General features: G+C 40.9%; 1 protein-coding gene across 2 annotated transcripts in view; it reads left to right on the top strand.

The window, feature by feature from the left end:
* Positions 1-599: 599 nt before the first annotated feature.
* Positions 600-23518, top strand: part of myh11b (myosin, heavy chain 11b, smooth muscle) — a 125076-nt gene continuing 102157 nt past the window's right edge. For both annotated transcript variants that reach the window (XM_052022574.1, XM_052022575.1), the window contains exons 1-2: positions 600-723; positions 6161-6522. In XM_052022574.1, the coding sequence (XP_051878534.1) occupies positions 6175-6522 (348 nt within the window). In that variant the 5' untranslated portion in view covers positions 600-723; positions 6161-6174. The remainder of the gene's footprint in view (positions 724-6160; positions 6523-23518) is intronic.

The raw sequence follows: 23518 nt of genomic DNA, 5'->3' as shown, positions 1-23518 counted from the left end.
CCTTTCAACTCCAGTACAGATAACCTTTACTCTCTGCCGCTCAGCCCGCAACCATCCCGGGTTAAGGGCAGCCCTCGCCCGGTTTCTGCTGAAGGCGAGCTGACCAAGCAAAACTACCCATGATTTAGCATTGGACTGGTGCCTAAGTGGGCGATAGAGGAAAGGGAAAGCACCACAGTGCGGGAGGAAACGTGTAGCCAGGCGGACATCAGGGAACTTTGCAACTGGACTTCTGGTGATGTCACTGAAAAAGTAAAAAACAAATTGGCTTGACAGTTACTCCTTAACCTTAACGGCAACAAACAAAAAATAAAGATGCTTTTCCTTGTAGTATGTTATCAAAATCCTTTAACAAACACGAAGGCTACAAACCACAACCAGCCCTAAAGTTATTTATTATTGTTGGGAAATAAAATTAACACAACTGCGCGATATATATTTGACAATTATATATTACTGCACACAATGTTGGTAAGATATGGAATAGGAAGAGCATTAATAAAAGGGAAAGCTTCAAAGCCGTTGACGGGTTGAAGTACATCATAGAAGTGGCTTGGATGGGAGGAGCTGCCCCGCCCCGCGTTAGTCCGGGGGCTCTTGTTAAATAGTGAGGATCGCGGGCACCGCTTACTCGGTCTCTTCCCACTCTGTGCAGGCGCGTGTTTCTTCTCCTGGGCATTTTCATCCGGACTCTCACCAGCTCTCCTACATAGCCAGTCTTCAGTAAGTCTTCGGGCCAAACATGGTTTAATTTGTGTTAAAGGTTTAGTTTATATAGAGGTTAAAGTAATGGAGCGCTGGTATTCTGTGGTGTGCATGTGGTTTAAAGTCGTAGTACACGCAACGGTGAATACTAGAACAGAGTCAATACTCTGGTACAATAATCATTGTGGTAATAAGTACTAGGCGGGAGTAACGTGTGAGCGGTAATAGTGGTCACCACTCGTGGATCGGTAGATAGGCTCAATAGTAATTCCGAACAGAACTAATAATAGATATTTAATAACCGGTGCATGGATAGTTAGAAGTTATAACGTACAATATATACATGATCAATGCTGTTCACAACAAGGGGCGCAGTGAACAACCATCGTTATACAAGTCGGTGTAGTTACAGTCTGCAGTCTTTTCTGTAATGATTACATTTAGCGATAACGGGCATAGTAAGCAGCACTGCTCATACAGAGTCTGTATAAGAGTGTCAGAGGGAGAAGGCCGTATCCATGGTAACTCTGGTTAAGGTAAGTCCAAAATTAAGATGTGAAAAGCGTAAAGACGCACTTCAGATCGTTGGCATTAAATGTTAGGAACTCCAAATAAATTTATTCTTTAAAACCTATCCGATTTGAGCATCTGTGACCTCAGATTAACTCTGTGGGCATGGAATTTAAATGTACTCTGTGTACAGAATGGAAATAGAGTGCTATGTTCTTTTAGCATTCGTTACCCACGCCACGGAGAAAAGGGAGTGGGGAAGGGTAGAGGAGGAAGTGCGGAACTGAAACAGCTCCCAGAGCGGATAGATGGGGCAAAATTTATTGCAACCAGTTTTCCAGCATATATGTAGCTCGTGTGATTATCGTTCACATAAGGTGACAATTGTAAACATTTATTTTAAAAAGTGCCTGCGTTTGAAACTGCCCATATCCAATCAGATTTTAGTAGATTGGCATCAATAGTTTCTGCGAAAGGAAGAATTAGATGTTAATTCTGTCTGAAGGGTGTGTCCGCAGTTTGCCGTGCTGCAGAACATCTATCGGCAATTGAGTTTATTTAACGTGTCATTTTGCAGACTTTTGTTTTAAGTTGTACTTGCTAAACCCTCCTGGGTTGTACATGCTAAAGAATTCCCGGGTACTGGGGATTTCAGCTCCGGCATCAGTCAAAGGAATGGATTAAGTCAGGACCAAGTTGTTAATTGTCCGTAACATATAGAAAGCGCATATGACATTGAAGTTAAACAGCGGTCGGATTACTATACTAGCTGCTCAGGGAGCCTATCCTTATTTGATTAAAATGCCACTTGTTTAGCGATTTGACGTGAGCCTCAAGCATCTCATTGCATTATTCCCTAAAAGGCGTTCAGTTCGATTTGTTTGCAGCTCTCCACTATTACGTTTCTCAGCAATCACTAGTTTGTGGAAACATAACCATACATGGTAACGAATGGCGTGGAGGTATGGTTTATAATCCATATCATACAGATCACGGGATTTAAATATTTAAAGTTCCGCTTTTCCACCAAGTAAGTCTGCGATAGCCAAGGTAACATATCGGAATCCAACGCACATTTAATTGATAACGCTCTTAAAAGGTGCTGTTTGGACTAAATGACGCACAAGCTCCGCTTTCGCGGCATTCGGTGGTTTCTTAACTCACTCAACTCCCCCCCCCCCCCCCCAAAACAATTCTTGAAACTATGTTCCTAATTTGCAAGGGCCAGCGTCAATAAAGCAGAATATCTTCAAAACGGGGATTACTGTCAGAAGAATGTTGCAGGACAATTCTTCAAGTATTCGAGTGCACGAAGACTTTGGTAGCTTTCCATCCCCTTTGCATGCTGTTGAGAAAATTGGATCGAATTCAGCAGATTCCAATAGACAGGTTCTTGCACTGTTCATACCTCACAAATAAGATGTAGCTCGGTGACAGAATTGTCCACACGCACCTTTCTGTAATGTCACATTTGGTTATTTACCTATAGCTTTTAGTTTTTGAGTAGTGCAATTACAGTGCTACTTCTGGTTCCTACATTACATAACTCGTGTACAAAGACCAACCTGATGCTTACATGCCTTGAAACGCCCTTCAGGAGGCAGTCCCACATTAATTTGGCTGTATAACTCCAGCCCAGGACCAAGCATTTCAAAAGTGACCATATGTGTGCTTTTAAACTTCACACAGCATCTTAGAAGGCAAATTGTTTGCTTGCATTTATCCACTGAACATACACAAAGTGCCACTGAAAGCAAAATTCTACCCTGCCCTGTACAGTGACTGATCTTATGCCACCAACCTTGCAAATGATGTGATTAGTTATACAACTAGTCGGCTGGGCACCAAGAACATAAAACAGTACAGCACAGGAACAGGCCCTTCTGTCTGTGTCGAACACAATGCCAAATTAAACTAAATCTCTTCTGCCTGCATATGATCCATATCCCTCCATTCCCTGCATATGCATATGTATATCTAACAGCGTCTTAAACAGCACTATGGTATCTGCTTCCATCACTACCCCTGGCAGCCCATTCCAGGCACCAATAAAAAAACTTGCCCCGTACATCTCCTTTAAACTTTCCCCCTCTCACCTTAGATGCATGTCCTCTAGTATTTGACACCTCATTTCAGAAGCACCAGCCTAAGGCCAGCAGCCACAGTATAACTGCTCCTTAACCACCAATCAAGCGGTGCATTCTTATTCCACTCAGAAATACTCCCTCAGAAGAAGACACTTAAGGTAAGAAAACATAAACACAGAAACGACAATTAACCTACGTTGTCATTTATTCATTCATTGGATGCAAGTATCACTGGCATTGATTGCCCGTTCCTAAATATACTTAATAAATGTTTGGCAAGCTCACAAAGTCAAGACAATGTGCGAGTTGGAGGGCAAATTGAATGTGGCACACATTTGTTGTCCTAGGTAGAAATCCCATGTTGGGGAGATTTTGTCAAAAAAGGTTTTGGAAAGTTATTGCAGTACACTTTGTTGAAAGTGCACATTGCAGGCTAGGTTGAGGTGGTGGAGGATGTGATGGACAAATAAAGTGATGGATGAGATGCCAAGCATGTATTAGTCTTGCATGATGATGGGTTTCTTGAGTGTTATTGGAACTGAGAGTCTTCTGTCACAATCCTGATTTCAACCATTTGCTTTTGTGAATCTGGAGATGAGTTGCAAACCTATAAACTAATTTCTAAGTTCAAAGTTAATTTTCAGGTCAATGCTAATCCGTGAAATCTAAGAATAAAAAATTACAGATACTGGAAATCTGAAATAAAACCAGAAAATGCTGGAGATACTTAGTGGGTCGGGCAGCATCTGCAGAGGGAGAGAGAGTTAATGCTTCAGTCAATGACTTTTCATCAGAACTTTTTTCTCCACTGATGCTGCCTGATCCCTGAAATATTGTTGGTAGGGAATTTCGCAATGGTTGGAGTACAGGAATCTCTCTTGTTGGAATTGGGCATTGTCTGAAATTTAAGAGGTACAAATATAATTTGCTATTTAGCACCCCCAGCTTAAGCTTTGTTCAGGTCTTGTTGTGTACAGGCACAGATTGCTTCATCATCTGAGGAGTTGTGAGTGAAACTAAACAAGAAATAGCAAACATTCCCACTTCTGATTTTACACAAAAAGTTGTTGCTAAAGCACCTGAAGTCAATGAGTCTGAGGAATACCTGCAATGATGAGAGCTGATTAACCTCAATAATCAGCAGGAAGTACGCAAAACAGATTCACTGAACTTATACCAAGGGTTAGAGGCTGAAGTAATGATGAAAGACTGGAAGTCGTAAGGCTTTTTCATTAGGCAGGGATGATTGAAAGCCCAGATTATATATCCTCTGTTTGAGGAGTATTTACTTCTTTATTACTATACAGATTATAAACATAAATGTGTGACAAATATGCAACTGTGGTTAAATGATCACATGCTGGATCCGTACTGCATTAAATATATGCTGCCCAAACAAGAGTTAAATTAACAAAGATCAACAATTCCTGCAAAGTAATGGGATCACTTGAGTCTAAACTCCTTTGGAAACACAGCATTTTCCGTTTAAGTAAGCATTAAAACTCTGTATGCAGTTTCTTGTTGCCTGTGTTGGCCCCATCATGGATTAGTTTATCAAAATACTGAAGTGAAGTTCAACAGGTCAGGTCACAGCAGAGTTGGAATCCTAGTGAAACAATCAAGCAATAGTATTTGTGGCAAAATGCCTTCAGCATAACATCAGGGAGTGTCTACATAGATATCTATACATATGAGGGAGAGATTTAAAGTTCTGTAAAATATATCTACATTCACAATAGGGCAAATACTATCCATTTTGTCCAACCATATACAATGAAACACAATGACTTCAGTTTCAGTTATGCATCTATTCTGGATACTTAGTCCATAGAATCAATTTTACATTTTGTTCAGTTAAGTTATGTGAGTTTTCCTGGCAAGGTCGGCATTTGATGCTCATCTTAAATTGCGTTTGAGAATTTGGTGAGCTGCCTTCTTGGGCCAATTGATTCATCTGATGAAGGTGTTCCCACATGCTTTTAGGTGTGGAGTTCCAGGCTTTATACCAAGCATCAAACAGAGCCATAGTATTTATTTACAGAAACTGTACATTCTGTTAAAATGTGATTTGATTCTGAAAGCATAATAATTCATCAAATGGCATTGGCTGTTTGATTTTTGAGCATTCAGTTGTTTATCCCCTGACACCCCACCACAAAACCAAGGCTACCAACTGTTAAGAAACGCACATTTGAACTTACACAACCAATTAGTAAAGATAATATATCCCATTTTGATTTTCTCAACTTCTGAGCACTTTATTTTTGCACCTGCTTATCAAGAATCTTATTTCTCTTAAAATTACCCAACGGCATATCGGTACATAAAAATAATATGGCTAGTTTTTGTGAATTTTTTTCCTTGTTATTTTAGAAGCGTTGTTACCAGTTTAAGATTAAGTAGGCTAGACAGAGGAAGAAAGTATTACCAGCTCATGCCATCATTTTACGACCATTGTTCTAACTATACACATAGCATTAGTGTGGTCACCATACTCTGACAACACAATAGGCATTGTTTTAAAACAAGACAAGTGTAACCCGAATATATAAATTATTCAAAATACTGGGTAGATAAAAATGAATTATGATGCTATAATGTTACAGAGATTGATCTGAGAACAGTTTGAGACCGGTGCCTGTTTAGACAAGTTCAACCCAGAATTATACTGCTTGCTTCACTGAAACAAATCAAATGAAAAATCATACTGGTTATAAAGTGGATCAGTAAGTTGTTTTGCTAGATTAAGGGCAAGGTGGTGAAGATAAAAATGAATTAAATTATTCTTCTATTAGCTTATGGTTAGGTTTTAAATCATTGAATAATACAAAAATAACTTTTTAAAATTCTTTTGACAGGTCATTAGGACATAATGGCACAGAAGTCTGGCAGCCAGGCTGGAGAAGCTGACTCCTTTCTCTTTGTGGACAAAACCTTCAACAATCCACTAGCTCAGGCTGACTGGGCCGCGAAGAGATTGGTCTGGGTGCCTTCGGACCGCAATGGCTTTGAAGCTGCAAGCATTAAGGAGGAAAAGGGGGAGGAAGTTATTGTCGAATTAATGGAAAATGGAAAGAAAGTTACAATTAACAAAGATGATATCCAGAAGATGAATCCCCCCAAGTTCTCCAAAGTAGAGGACATGGCCGAACTGACTTGCCTGAATGAAGCTTCTGTGCTGCATAATCTGAGGGAGCGCTACTTCTCAGGACTTATCTATGTGAGTAAGCCATTCACTTATACTGAATGCTTCATAATATTGTGGAATTCCCAATCAAACATTAGATAATGCACACCAAAACTGAAAAGGGAGTAAAAATAGAGTAAGTTCCAAAATCTAAAATTGTTGCAGGTTTACTGTGGATGAGAAATTTAAATCGAATGAAATCCTAGTCTAAATTCTAACAGAGGTTAATACTCCTTCTGTGTTTGGCATGCCAACAGTCACAGTACTGAAGTTAACACCCATTCCGGTAATTTAATTTAATTTCATAAAACTCTTCATTAGGGTATGCAAGTCAGCCTCCTACAAAATAAAACCCAACTCATCTGCTAGGCAGCAGTGAACCTGTCATTGATACCCGGTGTAAGGGAACCGAGCCATTCACAAAAGAATAGATGCCTTCCTCAAGCCACAGCAATCATAGAATCATATAGTACAGAAATGGACCCTTCAGTCCAACTCATCCATTACTGTGATGCCTATCTACACTAATCCCATCTGCCTGTACTAGGCCCATATCCTTTCCTATCCAACTACCGATCCAAATGCTTTTCAAACGTTGTATTGGTATCTGCCTATACCACCTCTTCTGGCAGCTCATTCCACATAACCACCACCCTCAGGTCAGTAAACAAACCCCCACTACTACACTCTGCCTCTTATTACCAAGCCAATTTTTGATTCAGTTTCCCAATACACTTCCCAATACACCCATGAGCTTTAACCTCTGGACCAGCCTACCATGCGGGACCATATCAAAACCTTGCCAAAGCCCATGTAAACCACATTTCCTACCCTGCCTTCATTTTGTTAGTTACCTAAAAAAACTCAATCAGATTTCCCCTGCACGAAACCATGCTGACTCCTACTAATCAGCCCCTGCCTTTGCAAGTGAACATAAATCCTGTCCCTTGGAATTTTTTTCCAGTAATTTCCCTGCTATAGGTCACTGGCCTGTAATTTTCCTGCTTATGCCTACTGGCTGTTTTTGAATAAGGGAACAACTTTTGCTATCCCTCAGTCTTCTGGTATGTCACCCAAGGCTAACGAAGGTGCCAAATCCTCCATCAGAGCCCCAGCAATCTCTTCCTTTGCTTTCCTTAGCACCCTGGAATAGAATCCCAACAGGTCCCTAGGGATTTATCCACCTTAAAGTGTCCCAATACCTTTAACACTTCCTCCTTCCTGATACAACTATGTTCCAGAAGTATTCTCATCTTTGCAACCCCATCAATGTTTTCTCTCTCTCTCACACAAATAAATCCCTACTTGACTTATAGCTTGCTTTTCATGTCTGGATTTTCCATTGTCCAGAGTCCTGATGGGCAAAGAGCTTGTAAGAACCAAGTTCAGTACTCCTGGTTGCCTAGTTCTATGCAATCAAACATGTAAATTACAGTGACTCTCTCACTGAGGGTATATGCCCCAAGTAAACTGAAAGTTAAAACAGCAATAGTGGCCTATATGCAGTACAATATTTCAGCAGAGGCTATCAATCATTGTATTATCAGGGAGTAATTAAATAAGACGTTTATGAGACCACACCTGGAGTACTCAGTACAATTTTTCCTCCTTATCTAAAGAATGATGTACTTACCTTTGAAGGTGTGCACTAAAGGTTCATGAGATTGATCCCAGGAATGAAAGAGCTCTTTAGTGAGGAAAGATGACTAGAACTTGTCTATATTAGAAGAATGAGAAATGAACCGATTGAAATGTACAACATTTTTAGGGGGCTTGACAGAGTATGTAATGGGAAACTTGTTCGCCAGCTAACATCTAGAACTAGGATGCCCAGTCTCAAGGCAATGGTCTACCAATTAAGACAGAGATGAGAGGAGATTTCTTCAATCTACAGTTGTTAATCTTTTGAATTCTTTACCCTAGAGGGCTGTGTGTGCTCAGTTCATGAGAATATCAGATTTTTGGCACAAGTGAAATGGAGTTAGGGCAAGAAAGTACTGATGTAGAAGGTCTAACTAATAGGTGGAGAATGCTTAAAGTGGGTATATGGCAGTACTTCTACTCCAGCTTTTTATTCACCCTTTACTCAATTCAACCGATGCTGTCTTGACTTCCTAACTTCTTCAACCTGTAGCAATGTTTAGGGTCCTCTTTCCCATAGCTTATGTAAAACTCCCCCTCTAGTCACCCATTTTCATGACCAGAGAACCCAGGTTTCTCCAATCTGCACATTGTTTGTAATCTAGTCATCAACCCTAGGGTTGTTATACAGAACATCCGCAAGGCTTCATGGTTTCCTTCATGTCTGAGCAGAGGCTACAGTGTTTTAATAAACTTCCTCTGATGTCTACAGTGTAGTCCAGTATCCTGTTTACTTTGCTAATTGCTGCTTTGCAGAACTTTGGCATGCTAAATGCTAAGATAACAACATTAATCTCTTTCAAACTCATTTGAAGATGCCTTTACTCCAGAGAGAATGTAGTCCAGAAAACCCACAGACAAGCAATCTCAGCAAATATCCACTGGTGATCTCTGCCATATGTTATGACCTTGAGGGGTTAATTGTCAGATTTGAAGGCCTTTGAGGGTATGAAGTAAAGCAACAAAATGATTTGTATATGGCCTCACCTTGATATTCTTTTAATCAAACCAGCTTTTGTGAAAATTCGAGAAATGCTGCAACCCACATACAGAGGATTACAATAACCAGTCCACTGAACAACAGGTTCACTTTTCATGCCATTTCTCCAGCATTTCTGTGCATTCTCCACTGAGGTAATAGGAATGAGTTAAAGAGTTCCAGTAGAAAACCAATCTTCAGGTATCAGAGGCCATTAAGCCCTGTTGCCTTTTCTCTTGCTGTCGCTTTATGAAAACTTTTGGCTATGTCATTTACTTCATTAATGAATCAAATTAATTTTGACTTTGGTATGATCTTCTGACACCTTTTGAAAGAAAAGGGCAGTAAGATGCATTTTATAATAAGCAGTCTACTAACATTATCTATTTAGAACTTGCTAAAACAAAAGTGGCAAACGGCTTTGAAGGCTGTGCATTGGTCAAGAAAAATAGCACAGAATTAACTCAAAACAGTATCTAAACTATTGTTTCCGTTGCAACCTGAAATCTCAGATTATATGCTGAGATTTCCATTAGCTTTGGAATTAGTTTGCATCAATTTTTCTTTAGTATAGTTTTATTAATTAGGAGTTTCCAGGAAAGTAGCACTTCCAAATACAATGGCTCAGCATATCACTCTATATCGCCCCACTATGTTCAAACAGGAGAAGGATAAACCCAAATTGATCAACCAGCATCAACCTAGGCATCAAAACTGGACACGTTCATCTGCTCATGACGGCACTGGTAGAAGTGACCACACACAGTCCTTGTACATTGCAGAGACCCATCTTCACCCTGAGGGATACCTTCCACCATATGGTTTGGCACTAGATTTGCTAAATGGGATAGACTCAGAACAGATCTGGCAGCTCATACTGGACATCTATAAGGCACTGTGAACCATCAGCCACAGCAGCAGAAAGGTACACCACGTTCTTGCCCTCCCTTTCTTATCCTCAAAAACTATGGAGAAGTCTACATAAAGCTCAACAACTAAATCAATAAAATCCCTACAAATATTAAGAAGGTTCAAGGTTCCACCAATAATCTTATATCTTACTGAGTCAAATGCCTTATCAGGATTGATAAAAACAAGCTCACAATCTTTATATTTCTTTTAGCACCGCATAATAACATTTTGATTACAGCCAGGGGTTGTGGTAATAAACCCTTTGCCAGTCATTAATTATGATAGCATCTACTAAACGTTTAGGGAGGAAGGGAGGGAGATATTCTGGCATATCCCTCCCTCTACCATGACTATCAAGCTGGTGATTGACCCTGTTTCAACGGGGAGTACTGAAGGAAATGCCAAGTGCAACAATAAGCATACCTAAAAATGAGGTTCCAACCTGGTGACACTGCACCACGGGTCTGTATGTGTTCTAACCACCAAAAGCAACATGTAATAAATACAGCTGAGCAACACTTGGGTTTGATTGAAACTCTGCAGTTCCATCACATCTAGTGGTGAACAATTAGACAGTTAACAGGAGGTGGAGACAAGAACATTCCCATCCTCAATGATGGTGGGGCCCAGCATGTGAATGCTAAAGTCAAGGCTGAATTATCCACAACTATGTTCAGTCAAATGTATTAAGTGGAAAGTTCATCTTGGCTTCCTCCTGAGATCACCATGTGATATCAAGAAATGGCTGAGAGCATTAGTGTGGTAGTTAAGTGATTAAAACAGACATCGCAGAAAAGCAGAATGGACTGTGTACATCCTTAACAGGTATTTGGAAGTTGCCACATACAAGGACAGTTAATGATGTGTGAAGCTCTGAGAATGTTAAGAAAATATTACCAAAGTGATTGATAATGACTTAATTGAAGCAACAAATCTCAGGATGAACCAAACTGTCAAAACACAAGGTTCAGTACCCCAATGTAACATTCTCTCAGCCTCTCCAAGCAGCAACCATGAATTGGGAAGTTTGCTTGTTTTACTGAGGTCTCAGGGGCCTAATGAACTGAAACTACAAGACAGTGGTCATCTAGTTGTAGTGAGATAAAAATCAATGGGTCTGCACTAAGATGTATCCAGTGGTACCTAGGACCTCAACAACAGGCAGAAGAGTTAGTTATTACTATGGTAGTAGAAAACTGGAGACCTAAGTTGAGACAGAGAAATACCTATGTGAAGAGTTTTGGTCATCAAGCTCATGTGGAGAGTGAAATCTTTGTATGAACCATCAGGAGGAATCAATTCCACAATTCTCTGCACCTGATTAGATTATTACCACTAACAGTTGGTGAAATGGTCAATGGGGTTGATACTATGGCAACCAGCTGTAATAGGATGAAGATGCTAAAATGTGTTGGACCTGGAATGGACTATCAATATGAAACCATTTCATTGGAGAGGAATGGAAGGAATAAGAGTAAGTCCGATTTTAGAAACAGGAATTAACATCTTCCCAAATCCTGAAACAGTACAAGAACCTGGGATTGCAGAAAGAGCCGAGGACTAACACTCGCAAGGGGATCCCCTGAGTCTGGGACTCAGAGAACAAAAGGAAGCCATAAGTCTGACTGAGATTGATCACCTCATGCCTTGACAGGTTGTATACAATGCAAGGTGAGAGTGCTGGTACATTGCCTTTGCAATTGCTAAGAACAACCTTCACCAGTTGTGAGTGGTGAGTCTCTAAGAGAAGTGTGAATTCAGCATAACAACTGAATGTGGCAAAGACGATAGGAAAAGGTAACATCCTGGCTGTAGTATTGAACACTTGCACACCACAACTAGCCACGCCTCTAGCTAAGTTGTTGCAGTATGGTTACAACACTGGCGTCTACCTGACAATCTGGAAAATACTCAAATATATTCTATTCACAAAAAGCAGGACAAATCCAACCCAGCTAATCACCACCCATTCAATCCACTCAATCATCAACAAAGTGATGGAAGGTGTTGTCATATGGCACTTACTCACCAATACCTTTGTCACCAGTACACACTTAGGGATTTTTGAGAAACACTTGGTTCCAAACTTCATCACAGGGGCTGAATCCCACAGGCAAAGTGAGAACGACTACACTTGACCTAGAGGTAGCAGTTCACTGAGTCCATTCTCAAGGAGCCCTGATAAAACTGAAGTCAGTGGGCCTCATGGGAAAATGTTACAATGGTTGGAATTATACCTTGCACAGTGGAAGATGGCTATGATTGTTGGGTCAATCACTCCAACCCTGGGATATGGTTGGAGGAGATCCCTAGGACAGGGTCATACAATCAACCATCTTTAAGTGCAGGTTAAAGGCTGTGTATCCTGCAGTGAGTGACTCACCTCCTGTCATCCCAACGCCTTCCTACCATCTACAAGATACATCACGAGCAAGATGGAATTCACTCCCCTTGCTTGAGGAAATTCAACAACACTCAAGAAAGTCAACACCATCCTGAACAAAGGAGAACACTGACTGACACCCCATCTACCACCCTAAAATTCATTCCATCCACAATGGTGCACATGGCTACAGTGTGGTTCATCTACAAAATGCAGTGCACTTACATACCTAGGCCAGTCCAGCAATAACGCCCAAACCTGTGACCTCAAGGATGAGGGCAGCAGGCGCATGGAAGTACCACCACCTGCAGGTTCCATTTTCAGCTGCACGCTATCCTGACTTGGAATTATATTGCCATTCCTCCATTGTCACTGACTCCAAATGGGAGTACCTTCACTAGAAGGACTGCAGCACATCAAGCAGATGGCTGACAGACACTTTCTGAAAAGTGATTAGAAATAGACAATAAATATTGATTTTGCCCTCAGTGCTCACTGCTGAAAAATTTAATCCTGAAGAATTAATTAAAAGTACCGAAGATAATCCCAAAAAAGTAATGTCATCCCCATTTACAAAACAGTAAACTGTTGTTGGAAAACTGTATCTCATTCTGCATACTATGCCGTGGAGAGGATATGCATTTGGAAAGGGTGCAGAGCAGATTCACCAGAATGATAAAAGATAAGTTACATGCAGAAACTGAAGAAACTCTGATTATCCTTCTTAGCACAGGAAAAGTTAACAGGAGATTTAACAGGCATGTTCAAAATTATGGCTTTTGGCAAATAGGGTGGAAACTTTTTCAGTTATGAGGGCAACCAGAGGTCACAGATTTAAATCAACTGGCAAGAGACCCAGAGAGGAGAAAGACAGAAATTTCTTTACAGACACATTTTTAAGGCCTGAAGATTATTACCTGAAATGGAGATGGAAGCTAATCAACTAATAACTTTCAAAAAAGGTTTAAAGTGCTATGTGTAAAAATTAAATTGATTGGGCAGCACTTTCAAAAAGCAGACACAATTGGCCAAATCTTTCCAATATTTAAGGCACTAACTTGCCCCTATTTTACAACAGTGACCTTCACTTCATTGACTGTAAAGTACTGAAAACTGCCTTATAAGTATAAGTCCTGTCTACCCTTTATATCACATTACTTGTTTACATCTGGCAGTTCCACAGTAACAGTATTTCCAGTCTTTACAATGATGAACATAGAGCAAAACAGCTGATTATTGTAATCATTTTTATGACCGAGTAGTCTATTTCATCTACATAAAAGATTAAAGTATTGTGCAATTATACATTTAATGCACTACACAAAGAAACAAATTTGCTTTAAAATATAATTATCTATGATTACCAGTGGTTTTTGAAGGCTTGCCTACTCATAAAATGAAAATCTGTAAGTTGATCACAGGGATAGTTACTGATCCATGTGTTGTACGCTGCATGGAGACTATTATTACAACTTATTAGTGCACTTAAAATTTACTTGTTGATGCCAAACTCTCCCCCAGTGCAAACTTAAGTCAGTGTTATCATTGGGAAATTTCCAAAAGGATATGGAGCCTGTTATAGAAGAGTTCAGGGAATTAGGGAGTAGGAATTCTTCCTGTTATGTGAGGTGATTTTCAGGACTTTTTAACTGTAGTATTAATGTTGGGCATGAAATAAGAACCAAACAGATGAAATGTGCAAAACTCAATTAAATTGCATAAATAAAAATGAGCCAGTGCTTTGAATAAAATTAAAATCCATATTGTTTAAAAGAAAAAAAACAAAAATAACAAATTTGAGGTCATATTCTGATTTTGTATTGTTTTAAAGAAACTTAAATGAAGTATCATGAAAATGTAGAGGAAAGCTTAATTTTTGGTTGCTAGCGCTAAACATGGCCAAGAATAATGGTCATCGGTTATACTCACCTCCTGACATTTATTTACATTGACTTCACTGTAATTGAATAATTATACCTGATATTTGATGTGCTCACACCCATTTAGTGCCAGCAACTAAGAATGAATTTCTCTCCCTGAAAGAGCTTCAATAGAAACACCATGGACTCATGTATACACAGAATCTCCTAATTTATTACCCAAACATACCATGTACATAGAACATACAACATAACAGCACAGTAACAGGCCCTTCAGCCTATGATGTTGTGCCAACATTTTATCCTGCTCTGATCTATCTAACACTTACCTCCCACATAGCCCCCCCCCACCCCACCCCATTTTCCTATCATTCATGTGGCTATCTAAGTGTCTCTTAAATGTCCCTAATGTATCTGCCTCCTCCACCTCTGCCGGCAGTGCGTTCCAAGCACTCACCACTCTGTGTAAAAAAACTTGCCTCTGACATTCCCCTTATACCTTCCTCCAGTCACCTTGAAATTATGCTCACTCGTGTGAGCCGTTTTCGCCCTGCGAAAAAGTCTGTCTAATATAATTTTAATCATCTAATACGCAGTCAATATGCTTACAGAAAACATCTATAAGCTGTTGCTGAGGAAGATGTAATGAATTGAATACACAATTATTAGGGCACAGTTCCACAAAAGTGTTGTCTAATAGAAATCACTGACCTTAGCGTAACTACAGTGACACTGTTTTAACCATATGGATTAATTTTAGTAGAGAACATCTTAGACAAACTACAGGATTGTGTACATCCATGCAGCAAATATCTGCCACTATCACTGTAAAACTTTGCATATAGAACACAGCACAGTACAGCACTGGACAGGCCATTCGGTCTACAATGTTGTGCTGATCTTGATGCCAGTTTATACTATATGTCCTCCTCCTGTGTGTCATCCATATCCTTCCATTTCCTTCATGTTCATGTGTCTATCTAAAGGCTTCTTAAACTCCACCAAACTGCCTGCTTCCACTACTACCCCTGGTAAACTATTCCAGGCATCTACGGCTCTGAGTAAAAATAATTTTCCCTTCACGTCGCCTTTAAAAGCTTGTCCTCTGGTGTTTGACATTTCTACCCTGGGAAAAAGATTCTGACTGTCTACTCTATCTATGTCTCTCAATTTTAAAAACCTCTATCAGGTCTCCCCTCAGCCTCCAACTCTCTAGGGAGAACAACCTAAGTTGCTTCAACCTTTCCTTATAGCTCATACCCTCTAATCTAGGCAGCATCCTGGTAAACCTCTCCTGCACACTCTCCACAGTATCCACATCCTTCCTGTAATGGGGCAACCAGAGCTGCATGCTATACTCCAAGTGCGGTCTGACTAAAGTTTTATACAGCTGCAGCATGGCTTACTTACTGTTATACTCAACATCCCTACCAATGAAGGCAAGTATGCCACATGCCTCCTTTACCTCCATCGTCGTGGCTATCCCTCGAGGTCAAGGATGATGGTCTTTGTTCTGTTGATCTATTTATGGGCTCTCAAGTGGACTAGGAGCTTCCAGCCACCACATTGCCTGCTCCCGTCGCCCTCCCCCAGTTGCCGAATGACTTGAGAAGTAGCCCACAGAGCAAAGACACCTGTGCGTGTATTTGTTTAACATGTACTTGATGTTGCACTACAAAAAGCACACGATACTTCACAAATCAACCAACTGATTCCAATGGCATGGAAACCACGACGATTGGAGCTGATGGATTTGTTACAGCCTTCAATCACCTTCACAGCCATTGATTTCGAAATAACTTTGTTTGCCTGTTCCACCGTTGAGGTCTTGGTTAGATTGTTCTTTGTCGGGGACCTCACCATCAACCTTACCAGGTGACCCTACCAGGAGCATAGCTCCAGAGAGCATCGCTCTCAGGATCTCAGGACCACACAAGCTTCTCCACCACGACAAGGTGACAACCCACAGAGAAGCTTACCACCAATATCCACTTACGTAGCCACTTTCAGTGAACTATGGACCTGGACCCCAATATACCTATATACCTCAATGCTATTAAGTGGTCTACCACTAACTTTCACTTGATCTCCTAAAGTGCAACACCTCACACTTGTCTGAATTAAACTCCATCTGCCACTTCTGTGCCCATATCTGTAACTGATCTATATCCTGCTGTATTCTTTGATAATCCTTTACACTGTCCACAACTCCACCAATCTCGGGGTCATCCACAAAATTGCTAATCCACCCATCTACATTTTCACCCAAATCATTGACATGCATCACAAACAACAGAGGTCCCAGCACCGATCCTTGTGGAACACCACTGGTCACAGACCTCCAGCCAGAATAACAGCCTTCCACCCCTACTCTCTGTCTTCTAACTTGCAATTCATCCTGGATCCCATGCACCTCTGTCTTCTGAATCAACCTACCATGAGGGACCTCGTCAAATGCCTTACTAAAGTCCATGTAGATAACGTCCACTGCCTTACCCTCCTTTGTCACCTCCTCAAAAAACTCAATCAAGGTTGTAAGGCATGACCTGCCCCGCATAAAGCCATGCCGACTGCCCCTAAGTAGGCCATGCCTTTCCAAATGCACATAAATCCTATCCCTCAGTATCCTCTCCAATAGCTTCCCCACCACTGATGTGAGGCTCACTGGCCTATAGTTACCTGGATTATCCCTATTTCCTTTCTTGAACAAAGGCACGACATCTGCTACTCTCCAATCCTCTGGGACCTCACCTGTTGCAGTCCTTCACTTTCACCAAGTTTGGAATTCTGCAATGAATTTATCAAACATAGCATTTCTTGGTACAAATTCTAGAATATTACCCAGCGGTTTTGAGTGGTACAGAAGAATATTGACTTACACACAAGGACATGCTAAACCACTACCACTGCCCCCCACTCCTCCTGTTGTGAAACAGATTCAAGGTCTCAAAGGACAAGGACTCTGAACGCAGTGTTAGGGTTAAATGATTTATTTACAAAGACAAATGCGGGGAAAAGGTAATGGGGACAACACACACACACACACACACATGCGCGCGCGCGCACCGGTGATAGCGAGCATGGGAAAATTGCAACAAGGGTAAAACACACACACGCACGCACAACGAACTGGGTGCAAGCAATCAAGGAAAAGCAATAACATACCCGCCACCCCTTGACACAGTGCAGGCATGGCTCTATGCTACCGGGAGTACTAACTTAGAATGCTCCTAACCCTGTTGAAGTGCACACTTCACTAGCGGTCTCTCCAGCGTCGTTTCACGATTCCTTGGAGCAATCAAAGAGAGCGAACCAGGCACATGTGGCAATCTTTATAGTGCTAGAGGGCTGGGGGGTCCAGCCCAGGTCGGTCAAAAAGGCCAATGGCCCAGTGCCAGCCGGGGCTAATCAATCACAAAAGGCCAATGACCTGAGGCCAAGTACAAAGGTGCTTAAAGGAGCCAATGGTCAGGTGTGCACTGATGGGTGGGGTGGAGTCAGACCTTGATTGACAGTAGTGTGTCTTTTGACCAGGTAATGGGCAGTGCTGCCATGTGACAGCCACAGCCCTCCACAATACACCTCCCCAACTTTTCATTAAAGACATGGTTGGATGTTGGTTTCCCTTCACCTTAATGTTCCCTGCTGGAACTGCTTATATTGATTAATTCCCTTTTCTTTGGCCTGTGTGGTTATTCTAACAGAAACTGACCCTGAGGACAGCTCCCCTCTCTGCAGAATATAGTTTGCTGTTGTTTTCATGTTGCAGAAGTCTGGTGTATTAACCAATGTTACACACCATGTTCGCAGATAGCCAAATTGCAGTAACCAAGGATGTGAAGCACATGACAATCAAAAAAAGCTCAAAGGCAGCTCTTCAACTTATCATTTTATCAACAAATGTACAAGGAGGTTACAGTACACGTACATATTGTGTACTATTGAATCTGATTCCACCAGCTTTCCACACATCATATTCCACTGCACAGTGGTGCAGCTAGTAGAGCCACTGCCTCACAGTGCCAGAGGTCCAGTTTCAATCCTGACTTTGGGTGCTGTCTGTGTGGAGCTTGCATGGTCTTGTTTCCTCCAGGTGCTCCAATTTCCTCCCACATCTCAAAGCCATGCAGATTGGTAGGTTAATTGGCCACTGTAAATTTGCCCTTAGTGAGTAGATAAGTGGTAGAATCAGGGAGGAGTTGATGAATATATTTGGAGAATACTATATGGGATTAATGTAGGATTAGTGTAAGTGAGTAGTTAATGGTTGGCATGGACTCTGAGCTGAAGGACTGTTTCCGTGTATATCTCTATGACTATGAAAGAGAATTTTTTCCCATTTCACAGCTAGTTTCTTTTCTAATCATCTTAAATACATTTTCTTTGATCACTAATACTGCTTTGTTAGTGGAAACAGTTTCTTCAATATGACTTATAATTTTGAAGGCCTCCATTATATTTCCCCTTAATCTTCCTGCAGTAAGGTCCAGCTTCTCTAATGCCTCCACATATGATTTCCATCATTCTGTTATCATTTGATTAAATCTACTCAGCACTCTCTCCAAAACTGTGGCAACCTTTCAAAAGTGGAACATCCAGAACTGGACATAGTGTTTCATCTAAGTGGTTATTCCATCTAAGCAACATTAATATAAATATTCCTGAATAAAATTTCCTGGAAACCATTTTAATACATTCCTTAATAATCTTGAAAGATTGTACTCAAATGAAGAAAAGAATATTCAGAACAGCACATTAATACACTTTATATCCATTGGATAGCACAACTTCTTCTACACCTGCTCCAGTCTTTAGGTGCTAAGTCCTGGGACCACTTTCCACCATAATTTCTCCTCACACTTTATACTTTCATGAGTGCACCTGAATAATGAGATTGATGTTATCATGCAAGACTACATCAACAATTTTCCATCGGGCAATTCAGAAGAAGAAACATCCTTTTGATGACCATTTCCCACAGTAAAATGAATAGATCGCCTGATTTTATCAAAATTGATTGATACAAGTGTGATTAAAAAAATATAAGCTTGTAAGAGTTCCCTTATAAGAATCTAACCTTACAATGAATCAAAAGTAAAGCAGTGTTTGGGAGTTTCTCTTCTGGAATCCACTAATTTAAAATTTTGAATTAGATTTTGTGGTGTCATTCCAGAGACCTCAAAAAGCAATGGTTTTGGAAGATGTCAATAATAAGGCAGTGTTCATTAAAATATTAATAAGTTCAATGACAGCACCACAGTCAGTGACAATCTAATAAACTGTGATAATATCAACCCAAGGAGTCAGTGAATGTGATCTTGTGTTATTAATTCTGATAGGGTTTTAGGTAAAATTCTCTTGGAATTACAAATGATATACATGTTCTTCAGGCACAGATTATCACACAAGATGTGAAATGTTCAGTCAGAAATAGGGCTAATGATCTAGGTTAAAACAACAGGGGATCATCTGTATGTTTTAGTGTAGAACTGTGCAGATGAAGGAGTTAAAAGTACAATTTATTGTGCAATTAATTAGAATGAATTTATGCTTTCAGCATTACAGATGCCAACAAACATTTTAGAGATTAGACTTTAACTGTATTTGGCTTTGAGAAATGTTCACACAATAGAAGCAGGAAGTTCTTGCTTCAAACATAAACTATATTAATAATATAAATTTGAAAACATGAAAAATACTTCTATTTCAAATCCTGTAACACAAAAGAGGGAAGGTATGGTCAGTACAAGATTTTCTTTGGCGTATTGCTGGACTAACAAATTCATTTGCTCAATACTCTGATTTCAGCAGAGTATGCTTTGTAATTTACATATCTACATAATTAGTATGCAAATCCAACTCTGACTCATTTGATCTCCAGAAATGTCTGCTTTCACCAAGGTAGACCATAAGTAAGACCACCTTTTATTGTTGCCTCATTACTTTAGAGCATTGAGAGCATTAATAACCCTTCCAGGTTAATCCCAATTGAGATCATCTAATTTAGAACAGACTGCCAACATCATGGTTACTTACCTGATCTATGTTGCCAGTACATTGATTCTTTTATGTATTCTTTGAACCATTCTTTCAGTGCAAAAGAACAAAAATTAACTTTAGCACTTAGAGTTACTGATACAAGTGCCTTCAGCAGTCTTATCAGTTTCTAAATCTTGCACTATTTGTCAGTTTGGAGTAAGTTGTCAGTGACTGCTTTTGTTGCCAGGAGCAAACCAGAAGGAAGTGATCAGAGAGTCAAATAATATTCATATTTGGGCCTTTCTAGGATTGTGTTGGTGAAGTGCTTGCACTTTAGAATAAGTTAGCTTTGTGGTGAAGTGAGAAACCACCAGTCACACGACAGAGTCCAGCCAGAGGAAGAAAGCTAAGGCAAGATGTTTGGAGAGAGCCAATTATGGAGAAGACTGGGGTCAGACATTGTGTCAGTGTAATGGTGATGGAATGGGGAGGGGGCTGTTGGGCAGGCGAGTGCAATTTCTGTGCATCTAATAGAGAACAATGCTCACCTTGGCTTCACAAGATCACTTAAGGTGAATCAAGATCAATTTTTTTCCTGTATTTATTTTGGTTTTCTTTCTTATTTATTGATCCACTTTAAAAATCATGGATTAGACTCATTCTTGCCATTTATCATGTTTAGGACAATCCCAACAGGCACTTCCTGCATCTTAATACTTCAAACCTACATTCTGATCAAACTGATTTAAGAGGAGCCAACTTTGTGTACATGGAAGATTATGGTGTATGCCCAAGCCACTTATCTCACTCAGGTTGGGGGTGACCCACATATAGGCAAGATCAAGGCTTAATGATTATGATAGCTTCCTATTATAGGCCCCCACAAAGGGGACGGGGTGGGTAAATGTGAAGATTGTTAGGGAGAAGAAGGTAGCGTACGTGAGGTATAAGCAGCAAGGTTTAGGCAGGGCCCGTGAGGAATATAGGGTAGCGAGGAAGGAACTTAAGAAAGGGCTGAGGAGAGCTAGAAGGGGACATGAAAAGGCTTTGGCTAGTAGGGTTAAGGAAAATCCCAAGGCCTTTTACAAGTACGTGAAGGGTAGGAGGATGGCTAGGATGAAGGTAGGTCCGATTAAGGACAAAGGTGGGAGAATTTGCCTGGAGGCGGCGGAAGTGGGAGAAGTTCTGAATGAGTACTTCTCTTCGGTATTCACCAGGGAGAGGGGTCTTGATGATGCGGAAGGGAGTGCTGGTAGGGGTAATGTTCTCGAGGTTGTTGATATCAAGAGAGAGGATGTGTTGAAGTTGTTAAATAATATTAAGACAGATAAATCTCCGGGGCCTGACGGGATTTTCCCCAGGCTGCTTCGAGAGGCTAGGGAGGAGATTGCTGAACAGCTGGTAAGGATCTTTGAGTCCTCGTTGTCTACGGGGGTGGTGCCGGAGGATTGGAGGGTTGCGAATGTGGTCCCCTTGTTCAAAAAAGGTAATAGGGATAGGCCAGGGAATTATAGACCGGTGAGTCTCACATCTGTGGTGGGTAAGCTGTTAGAAAGGATTCTAAGGGATAGGATTTATGAACACCTAGAGAATCATGGACTGATTAGGGACAGCCAGCATGGCTTTGTGAAGGGAAGATCTTGCCTCACAAGCCTGATAGAGTTCTTTGAGGAGGTGACCAGGAAGATTGATGAGGGCAGTGTGGTGGATGTGGTTTACATGGATTTTAGTAAGGCATTTGATAAGGTTCCTCATGGTAGGCTTCTTCAGAAGGTCAGAGGCCAAGGGATCCAAGGAAGCTTGGCTGTGTGGATTAGGAATTGGCTTGCATGTAGAAAGCAGAGGGTTGTGGTGGAAGGAGTGCCCTCGGATTGGAAGGCAGTGACTAGTGGTGTCCCACAGGGATTGGTTCTGGGACCTCTACTTTTTGTGATATTTATAGATGACTTAGATGAGGGGGTGGAGGGCTGGGTTAGTAAGTTTGCGGACGACACTAAGATAGGCGGTGTTGTGGATAGTGTGGAGGGCTGTCGGAGTTTACAGAGGGATATTGATAGGATGCAGAGCTGGGCTGACAAGTGGCAGATGGAGTTCAATCCGGAGAAGTGTGAGGTGGTACACTTTGGAAGGACAAACTCCAGGGCAGAGTACAGGGTAAACGGCAAGGTACTTGGCAGTGTGGAGGAGCAGAGGGATCTGGGGGTTCATATTCACAGTTCATTGAAAGTTGCCTCACAGGTGGAAAGAGCAGTTAAGAAGGCCAATGGGATGTTGGCTTTCATAAGTCGCAGGATTGAGTTTAAGAGCTGCAAGGTTATGATGCAGCTTTACAAAACTCTAGTTAGGCCACATTTAGAGTACTGTGTTCAGTTCTGGTCGCCTCATTATAGGAAGGATGTGGAGGCATTGGAGAGGGTGCAGAGGAGATTTACCAGGATGCTGCCTGGATTGGAGGGTATTGAATATGAGGAGAGGCTTAAGGTGCTAGGGCTTTATTCACTGGAAAGGAGGAGGATGAGAGGAGACATGATAGAGGTATATAAAATATTGAGAGGAATAGATAGAGTAGACAGTCAGTGCCTCCTTCCCAGGGCACCAATGCTCAAGACGAGAGGTCATGGCTTTAAGGTTATGGGTGGGAGGTTCAGGGGAGATGTCAGAGGGAGGTTTTTCACCCAAAGAGTGGTTGGTGCATGGAATGCACTGCCTGGGGTGGTGGTGGAGGCAGATACATTGAACAGGTTCAAGAGCTTGTTGGATAGGCATATGGAGGAACGTGAGATAGAGGGATATGCGGGAGGAAGGGGTTAGGTAGTGTGAGGGTGGTCTGATGGACGGCCCAACACAGTGGGCTGAAGGGCCTGTTTTGTGCTGTATGGTTCTATGGTTCTATGGTTGTATCTTTTTCCAACTGAATTTATATCACTTGGATTATTTCATCATTGGCTATTGAAAATATATATATGTTTTTGAATAAGAGACAGAGGCAAAGAAGAGAAAATCAGACATTTAAGGTTAGTCCTAATCCTTATTACCAATTTATTTCTTAAAAAGTGATCTTGATTAGGCTTGTTCTTTAAGCATGACACAGTTCAGTGATAAAGGTGGCTAAATACTAACAAGTATCAGATAACAAATTAGTAAGAAAGTGAAATGTGTAAGTGCCATCTGTTTTAATTATAGTTTTACATATTCTATAACAAGTCTGATCCATTTTAGATTTTCTGTGAAACATTTGAGTACATTGAAAAATAA

This window comes from Pristis pectinata, chromosome 8, assembly GCF_009764475.1.
Source record: "Pristis pectinata isolate sPriPec2 chromosome 8, sPriPec2.1.pri, whole genome shotgun sequence".
In the NCBI taxonomy this organism is placed as follows: domain Eukaryota; kingdom Metazoa; phylum Chordata; class Chondrichthyes; order Rhinopristiformes; family Pristidae; genus Pristis; species Pristis pectinata.
The sequence above is the reverse complement of the archived record's forward strand: the minus strand, read 5'-3'. Positions and strand labels throughout refer to the sequence as shown.